The 8,496-nt window shown below is 61.1% G+C and overlaps 3 protein-coding genes across 3 annotated transcripts in view; 1 reads left to right on the top strand and 2 right to left on the bottom strand.

Annotated features, from left to right (window-relative positions):
* Positions 1–318: 318 nt before the first annotated feature.
* On the bottom strand, positions 319–1,422 carry EMIHUDRAFT_227917 (hypothetical protein; the record flags this gene model as incomplete). The annotated part of the gene is made up of 7 exons (XM_005787292.1): positions 319–450; positions 482–571; positions 627–739; positions 891–932; positions 1,057–1,159; positions 1,225–1,292; positions 1,416–1,422. 7 exons carry the CDS (start codon positions 1,420–1,422, stop codon positions 319–321), a joined length of 555 nt encoding a protein of 184 aa, XP_005787349.1.
* A 103-nt stretch (positions 1,423–1,525) lies between these two features.
* Positions 1,526–3,738, bottom strand: EMIHUDRAFT_227916 (hypothetical protein; the record flags this gene model as incomplete). The annotated part of the gene is made up of 6 exons (XM_005787291.1): positions 1,526–1,678; positions 1,758–1,820; positions 1,958–2,004; positions 2,055–2,901; positions 2,986–3,483; positions 3,622–3,738. The coding sequence occupies 6 exons, from the start codon at positions 3,736–3,738 to the stop codon at positions 1,526–1,528; spliced, it is 1,725 nt and encodes a 574-aa protein (XP_005787348.1).
* A 1,217-nt stretch (positions 3,739–4,955) lies between these two features.
* Positions 4,956–8,496, top strand: part of EMIHUDRAFT_227915 (hypothetical protein) — a gene marked incomplete at both ends in the record, with an annotated part of 6,380 nt that continues 2,839 nt past the window's right edge. Inside the window, 13 exons of the mRNA XM_005787290.1 lie at positions 4,956–5,004; positions 5,197–5,282; positions 5,721–5,772; positions 5,903–5,945; positions 6,021–6,135; positions 6,218–6,598; positions 6,823–7,146; positions 7,341–7,421; positions 7,628–7,666; positions 7,804–7,869; positions 7,976–8,020; positions 8,125–8,190; positions 8,266–8,390. Of these exons, the coding sequence (XP_005787347.1) occupies positions 4,956–5,004; positions 5,197–5,282; positions 5,721–5,772; positions 5,903–5,945; positions 6,021–6,135; positions 6,218–6,598; positions 6,823–7,146; positions 7,341–7,421; positions 7,628–7,666; positions 7,804–7,869; positions 7,976–8,020; positions 8,125–8,190; positions 8,266–8,390 (1,472 nt within the window). The remainder of the gene's footprint in view (positions 5,005–5,196; positions 5,283–5,720; positions 5,773–5,902; positions 5,946–6,020; positions 6,136–6,217; positions 6,599–6,822; positions 7,147–7,340; positions 7,422–7,627; positions 7,667–7,803; positions 7,870–7,975; positions 8,021–8,124; positions 8,191–8,265; positions 8,391–8,496) is intronic.

Here is an 8,496-nt window from a genome sequence, read left to right as displayed (position 1 = left end):
GCACACCCCTTGGGGGGGGGCACGATAAATTCCCGGCTAGAGAGACCGGGGGCCTTATTTTCTTGGGGTCCCCGGGAGAGGAGGGAGCCATTAACCCCGGAGGCCCGGCCAGGGTTTTCCGGTGTTGGGGATGGACCCACATTAGTGATTACCAGCCTGGGGGGGGCCGGGGTACTGTACGGTCGCCCGCACGCGCAGGGCTTAGCCTCTCGCCCGTCTGCGAGCGTCTCTCCCCTCTCCGTCCGCACTCCGCAGCGCCAGCGCGAGGCGCAGTGCATCCGCACCGGTGCCCCGAAGAGCTCATCCGGATCGAAGAGCTCAGATGGATGGTACTTGAACCGCGATGCGGCGCGTCACTGGAATCCAGAGGATCTCAAACTTGTTCACCTTGATGTCGTTCTTCTCGAGGCCTATCTCCGCCTCCTCAGTCGCCTCGAGATCCTGCTCCTCCTATAACTCACACAGGCTTTCACGCGCTGACGCGATACGCTATTGACGACCTCGACCCCGAACCCCAGCCCTCCTCGGTCCGTATCTTGGCTATCTTGTCCTCCAGCTCCTCCTTGAGCTCCTAGGGGCGCGTGTCGAGCACATGTCACTCTTTGTCAGAGAGCAGCCTCGCCGACCTGACCCTCCCTCGTCCTCCCTGCCCCTCCCTCTCCCCGCGCCTCTGCTTCATCTCGCAGTTTTTGAAGGTTGTCCTTCTGCTTCTTGATCTTACCCGCGGCGGAGGACGAGCCTACTCGACGAGATTCGAGGTGAACCCGAAGTGGCACATCGGCAAAGTCACTGATGGGCTGTGCTGGAAGGTGTGTGCGCTCCCTTGCGATCAAGCGTGCTCGTCTTGAACTTGCTGCGCGGGTTCATCCAACACGAGAAGACCTCGACACCAATGTCAATGGCGTCGCCAAACCATGCGCCCTTCTGCGCGCCTAATCGCCTCATTGTATATAGATCACGCGAGATGATGATGGCTCGGATCCGTAACGCTCTTCTGCGCGCCCTCCAGCTCCACGAGCTCATCCTCCTCCCGCTGGATCTTTGCCTATGACTCACCACCCGCCATCTTACAGCCCCGCCGAGCTGCCTCGCGCGGAGGAATCGTCTCCTGCAGCCGGTCGCTCTTCGTCTCGTACGAGGAGCGCAGCTTGGCAATTTCCTAAAAAGTACGTGGTGGACTCGAGCCTGTCACCTGCACGTGTCTTGAGAAGGGTGCTTGGCAACACTCTCCTTGTCAATCTTCTCCTCCACCTCCGCCTTGCACCGCTCCTCGAAGGCTGGCCGCTCCTCGTCTGTTTCACAGCCACCTCGGCGTGAGTAGGCGCCGTTCGCGCGCAAGTATACAGAGTGATGCTGTCGCCCGAGCGGCCGTAGAGCTTGAGCTTCTTGTTCACGAATAGGCCTATCCACACCACTGGGCATGGAGAGACGCCGTCAAGAGCTGACGTTCGCTTCGTGCCAACGGACACCGCGGCTCTCGCTCCGGTACACGTCGTCTACCACCTGTGAACAGCGACATCTCGCCTCACGCCGTGAACAGGCTGTCGCTCCGCTGTTGAAGCGGGCGGCCGTCTGCCGCCTGCTTCTTGAGCGCTGATAGCTCCTTCGTCTCGTCGAGCCACTCCGGCAGCGAGACGTATCGCGTCCCCGATGGCGGCATGGGTAGCACATCTCCCTCCTAACGCCGATAATCCGGCAAGATCTTACCGAGATTCCAAACGGCACCGGGCGGAACAGCCTCGCTCCTCAAGCGCGACCCGGCGCGGCTCGCTCGGCAGAGAGTCGCCGAGTGGAAACCAGATGCGGTGTTCGTCGACCGCCTGATCAGCAGTCGAGCGTGCTGCGACGCACAGCGCGGCTGATGACAGACGGCTGCATCTAGGCCCGCCTCGTCGAAACCGTACTTGGACTCGTCGAAACGCAGCGTGAGGTGCGCCCATAGCGCGGGTCGGCAGACGATCACGCCGTCTTCGCGCTTCGGCTCCGCCACGTCCTCGAAGGCGCCTACTCGGCCAGGAGCTGTGAATGGCGATCATGGATGGGGGATCTTCCACGTCCCTCAAACGCGCCCTCTAGCCGCGCGCTGAAGACCACCTTTGGGTCGAGGAACGAGCGGTCCACTTTGCTCGGAGGGGGCGAAGGCAGCGTGTCGTCGTTCGGCGCGGTGGGCTTGCTGGAAGTTGCGCCACTGCCGCTCGAGCTCGAGGCTGTGTCAGAGGAGGCTGGCTCAAGGATAGGCCTGTGGAGCGGGCACTCGACGAACTGCGCGATCTCGACGCGCGTGAAGGGGCCTTTGAGGTAGCACATCGCGTAGCGGCTGTTGAAGACGACCGGGTCGCCGCCCTTTGCCTGGTAGAGGAGAAACTGGCGCGGCTCGAGCTTGCGCACCGTATCATCAAGCTTTTGCTGCCCAATACCTTTGAGCACACGCTCGCGGTCCTGCTTGGTCTGCAGCCGGCCGATGCACCAGAGGCCAGCGTTAGAGAGGGCCTTGTAATCGAGGTCGATCGGGTTCTGTGTGGCGAGAACGACGCCGAGCCCGACGGCGCGGGCCTGCTTCATCAGCGTCAGCAGCGGCGTTTTGGATGGCGGGGATTTCGGGTATGGCGGCACGTAGCCTGCAACTTCGTCAAAAAAGACGAGCGCGCGCAGATCATCAGAGCCAGGCTGCGCGCGCGACCAGGCGAGCAGGCGGCCGAAGAGAAGCCCAACGAAAAAGTGGCGCTGGTCCTCATTGAGGTGGGCGATGTTGAAGACGCTCACTGGCGTCTTGCCTGGCGATGTCGCGAGCAGCGCGTCCATGTCGAGTGGGATACCCTTGGTCCACGGCTTGAAGCTTGGCGCGGCGACGACACCGTTTAACTTCATTGCGAGCTCCATTCGGTCATCCGGGGGCAGGAACTTATCGAGCGGGAAAACGCCAACCTGTTCACACGGACAGTGTTCATAGGACGAGATTCCGTCTCGTCAAGTCTCTTTCCACACCTTCTTGAAGGGCGGGTCCACCAGCTTGAGCACCAGCGCCTCGAGGTCGGGGTCCTCGCCGTTCGTCCATGCCGTCTCGAGCACGGTCGACATGACGATGTGGTTCGGGTCCTTGACCGGGTCCGCCTTCTTGCCAATGAGCCCCATCAACCCGCTGACCGTGTCTTGCACGAGCCCTCGGCATGCCTCAGAGTCGGCCAGCGTTGCTGCGGGCGGGCGGCGCAGCGCGCCGAGCACGTTGACTGGGACACCTGTCTCGCTACCGGGCGTGTAGAGTCCGAACGACATCGTGTCGGCGAGGTGGGCTATCCGGTCGAGGTCGATGCCGCTGCCGGCGGTACCCTTGCGCCACTGCGCGGCGAGTGCCTCCGCGTCCTCTTTCGGAGGTACCCACGGCGCGAACGCCTCTGCAGCGAGGCCCTTGAAGACGAGTCCGAGGTTGCCGAGGTCACCCTTTGGGTCTATGCAGATGACGGGCACGCCGCTTGAGATGAGCTCCTATGCCACACAGGCGCAGCTGCTGTTTCCGGTGCCAAGGGCTACTACTAATGAGAGGGTAGCAATAGCTGCATGGCCTTAAACAGGCATCGTAGTGCAAACAGGATGCATCTATGAGGCGAGAGCCTCGAGGAGGACCAGCGAAAGGCCGGTTTTGCCGCTTCCTGTCATGCCAAGGACAATGCCATGCGTCTTGAGGCGCGAGTTCTTCACCTTGACGTCCTCATCCGAGCCAGGCTGGCGGCCAAGGTACATGGCCGCTGCAGCACGTCTCACTCGCGCGGACGGCCGTATCTAGAGTTACGCAGAAGAGAAATAAGCGCTGGCTTAAGAGAATTTTACACCGCTCCCTCGCACGACACTGGGCACGGGACTGGCACAAGAGAAATCCGGGCTGCCGAGGCGTGCCCTGGAGTGACTGGACGTGAAATCCCTGTGTGTGTGGCGGCGGCGTGCCGTCCTCCCATCTCTCCTTTGGTGTATGTTTTCTTTCTTTGTGGGGTGGGGTGGGGATGTCGGGGTGGGGAGTGGGTGGGCGCCGGAGTGGGAGTGGTGTGACTGCTCCTGTGGTGCGGGCGACGGCTTCTGCGCCCGCGCCTCGCCTGTCGCGACCGTGAATCGTGTCGTGCGACCTAACATTTTTGTATCGCCCTCCTCTTTCTTTCTGGAGTGACTCGACGTCCGCATCTTGACAAAGATCGACCCAGCCCTGGATGGACCCTCTACCCATGCTCGTCCACCGCGGGCGCCTGCGGCGCCGCTGCGCTCTAACCGCCATCGTCGTCGGGGAGAGGGGGGACGACACTGCTCTGGCAGGGTTCGTGAGTGAATTTTCACACTTTCACTTTCACATGTGAATTCATGTGAATTTCACATGAAACGTTTCGGCCGCCCCCGTTTCACTGAAAATTTCACAAGTTCGACTACTTTCGAAGGCTCTGGCATCTCCGAGGCGGCAGCGGCGGAGGCGGCAGCAGTCGAGGCGGCAGCGGCGGAGGCGGCAGCGGAGAGAGCGGCGGTGCGCCTACCACTGCCGGCACCGGTAGGGATCTGTGCCACCAATGCCGCGCGTTCCTGCTTCCCTGCAGCGAGGCCGTGGTCAAGGCCGTGGTCGTCCCCAAGGCTCAAAGAACAGGGGCCCGCCCTCACTGCATCAAAACGCGGTGTTTGAAAGCGAGGAAGTGTAGAAAGGAAAGAGCCCACAATAACTAGTGAGAGGAGGTGCAGCTTGGTTCGTGTCCTCGGGCGCTCGAGGACGTGTTGTGTTGCCTCAATGTTCTTTTACTGCGCGCCCCCGCCGAAATACACTGCAAATACACCATACACACGCGAGATGCGTCGGCAGCGACGCGCACGACCTCTTAAGAAGCACCGTGTCGTTAGGGTTAGGGTTAGGGTTAGGGTTAGGGTCAGAGAGCGTTCAAGCCGTTGTGCAGCTCCTAAGAGAATGGTCCGGTTTGGGCCGAAACCAAATGGCGGAATCAGCGGTCCGTCGACACGAGCTCTCGGTGAACGCTTTGGGTTCTTCGGGCTAGGGTTAGGGTTAGGGTTAGGGTTAGGGTTAGGGTTAGGGTTAGGGTTAGGGTAAGGGGTTGGTTGTCGTCGCGCGCTCTCGATATCTGGCTAAGACAGAGACACAGCAGCAGAGGCGACCCAAGCGACACATCAGAGCATGGATGCTTGGGGGCGCGAGCCGCCATCTTGGACTGTGAGGCGAGTATTTGCAACCGGGAGCTCGCCGCCGCCCCTACACCGCCGCCGCCGCCCTCCCGGTGGCAGATAATAGCCCAAGTCGAAGAGTGCGCCCCGCCCTCGGTATCTGGGCGGCAGGCGGGACTAGAGAGGCACGCTGGTGCACGGATCGCCGATGGGGGCGCGAGCCGCCATCTTGGACTGTGAGGCGAGTATTTGCAACCGGGAGCTCGCCGCCGCCCCTGGAGGCCACGCGGCGCAAGCTGGACCGCTGCCGCGACGACTTGGACGAGGCGGAGGACGAGCTGGAGGCATATTCGGAGACACTTCCAATACACGTCCTAGACACGTCCTAGACACGTCCTAGACACGCCTCGTAATCTGCTAAGGTACGCACCATACTTCGCAGAGTAGCGTCCGAGGCGTCTCGGGAGCCACCTCGGGTTCAGTAGGCAAACTTGCGCTAGAAGCTTTCCTTCACTCCCGAACGCACGCACCGCCTGCCGGGCCTCTCGATTTAACGCCTCCTCTCGCCCGACTCGAAGGCGAAGGAGGAGGAGCACGCCGCACTCAAGCGTGAGAAGGAGGCGGCTGACCGTGAGAGAGAGCAGACACGTCGCGAGTTCGAGCGCGCACAGAAAGACGCGAGGAGGTGACCGAGTGCCGTCAAGCGTGCTTCACTACGAAGCGCGTGGAGCCAACTCCAAACACGACACGGTGGCCGTAGGCGATCGAGCGCGGCGCAGCGCCGTGCGTCGGCGCTCGGCCAGGTGCTGGACGAGAATGAGGACGAGGACGAGGACGGCTTAATCGATGATGACGACTCAGAGCTGACGCCCCTCCAGCGGCGTCTTCGCCGATGGCGACGCCAATGGCGCCGTGTCGCTGCGCGGCTACGTCGTTTCTATAACCGCCGGTGGCCGCTGCGGCGGATGGTGCTGCACATCGACACTCGCTTTGGTTCGAGCACATCGGTCCCTTCGCCCTCGCCGAGCGGACGGAATGCTGTGAACAACGATGCTCAGCCTCAAGCTCTGAATAGGTCTACTTCGCTTTCGCCGAGTGGATGGCCGACACCGCGCTGCTACACTTGTTGGTCGTCTACCTTCCGCTATTGCTCGTGCATTCGCTCTCCTTGGTGCACGCCGTTGTCACCTCAAGCACCGCCTTTACCGAGGGAAGACGCATATCGGCCGATCTCTCGGCTACATCCGGCAACATCTCGACCGTAGGCTCCTCCATCACCGAGTGGAAGACCAGGGACACGCTCAACTCGAACTACGCCGACAACTACCTTGTCGCCGGCTACTATTTCTTCGGCGGTCTTCCTGAGCTGGCCAATTTTTACTACTCCGGGTTCTCGGGCGCTTGGCCAAGCATGCGGTACGTCTACTCGGCGACGGTTCCAGCCCCGTTTGTGCACGTATGTTTCGTGGCCGAAAGATACCCACACAAATACACCTAAGATGTAGGTCCTGGCTTCGCTCCTCTTCTACGCCTACGCCACGTACCAGCGCTCTCTCTCCACGTACCAGCGGCAGGCACCATTCCGAGAAAGAGTAACCGTGACTGCCGAGATTGCGCCGTGATTTTGCCGAGAGACCTCACAAAAGCGGGGTCTCTCATCGCCCTCGACTCACGTGGCAGGCGTATGCGGAGGTGCACAGCGGTGGACAGCGTAACAAGATCGGGTTCGCGCGTAATTTGTTGGCCGAGTGGGACATCGACGTCTCGAGCCCCAAGGAGCTAATCGAGGGGAGAAGCCGCGTCGCCGAGACCTTCCGAGCTCTCATCAGCGAGCTGAAACGGCTGCAAAACGACACCACAGCAAGGACAGCGCCTTCCACGCGTCTACCTGTGCGCCTAGGCGAGTCGCAGTGGCGCCAGCGCGTCCGAGATCGTTCGGCGTCGGATGCGCGGCGGCTGAGGTTGCGTCGCGTGGCGGCCAGCGTCGCGCACACGTTGCTTCAGGTGCATCTTCATCATCGCCAATAATTCAGCAACGAGGGCGCTTGATAGCCAAACACGTGAATAGGTCGGCGTAGTAATTCTCGTCATCTACCTTCTCGGAGGGGGCGCCGCCGAGCTCTCCACGGAGATCATCTGCTTGCCAATCTGCACCCTCTATTATCGGCTCGACCAATCTTGGCCAATCTCGGCCGCAGGTACTCACCTTCCTGCCGATGGGCTCGAGCGAGTACGTGGCCACTGTCGCCATCTCGGGCACCAATGCGGTGATGCCGACAGTGACGCCCGTACTGGTCGAGCCGCCGAGCGCGATAACCCGCTGCGGAGAGGCATTCTTCACGCATAATGCGAAAAATTAGGTCAAGTTCGCCAAGTACGACAACCCTCTACACACGCGGATCCACATGACGGTCGCGTCGCATTTTCCTGGGCCGCAGGCTGTGAAGCGACGTACGCTCTATAGCAGTGTGACCTCTGCGAACAGGTTGGCTTCTTCCTTGGCCGGATGCTCACGCTTGGCACGGTCCTACAGTAGCCGCGATGAGCCTAAGAGATTAGCTGAAGTTTGTTTCGCCGGAGTCTTCGGCATTGTCGCGCTTCTTCATCGCCCGCCCCGTCTAGTGAGACGCCCGAGCTCCACTCTGCCTTGTGTGAGCTCAGGTATTCCTGGCTTACTACGGTTGCTTCACCGGTGCGGACGTCATCGTGCCGAAGAAGCCGCTGCAGGTCTGTGGCGGCTCCGACGTTAATTTTGCCATCGGGGCGCAGGTCCAGCTTAGCGGAGGCCTTTCATAGCTACTCCAACAGAGCGGGTCGCTTCCCGCTGTGATAGGACCACTTTGCGCAGACCCTGCTCCTGCTGGTGCTAATCGAGTTTGTGCTGCCCAAGCTCATCAACCTGGGGCAGGCGCTTATCGAGCCACCCCAGCCCTGACTTCCGTTCTTGACGACGTCTCTCCACACTGCACCACTCTGACTCAGGTGTTACTCAAGCTCGTTGTGCTGCCGCTGTTGCTGCGCCGGCCAAAGGGCGAGATCTACCTCAAGGTTGAGAAGCAGGTGTGTAGAGGGTCCTTGGCCGGATCAAGAGCTTTGAATGCTTCAGGCTGCGCCTGTAAATAGGTGATCCACCTCGTCTACTTCCAGAGCCTCTTTTGGATGCTCATGCCGTTTCTGCCGTGGGCATCGGCCCTCATGTGCCTCTGCTTCCTCGGCGATTTGAGCCTCGCCCCTCAACAGCATCGCAAGTCCACGCCATTCACATTTCCGCCGCCGGTGGATAGGCGACTTCTTCTTCGACCAGTTCTTCCTGCTGCGCTTTTGCTCTAAGGCGGCGGCAGGAACTTCGACTGC

The sequence above is a fragment of the Emiliania huxleyi genome (genome assembly GCF_000372725.1).
Source record: "Emiliania huxleyi CCMP1516 chromosome Unknown EMIHUscaffold_143, whole genome shotgun sequence".
In the NCBI taxonomy this organism is placed as follows: Eukaryota; Haptophyta; order Isochrysidales; family Noelaerhabdaceae; genus Emiliania; species Emiliania huxleyi.
Note: the sequence above shows the minus strand (reverse complement) of the source record. Positions and strands in the feature narration are given on the sequence as shown.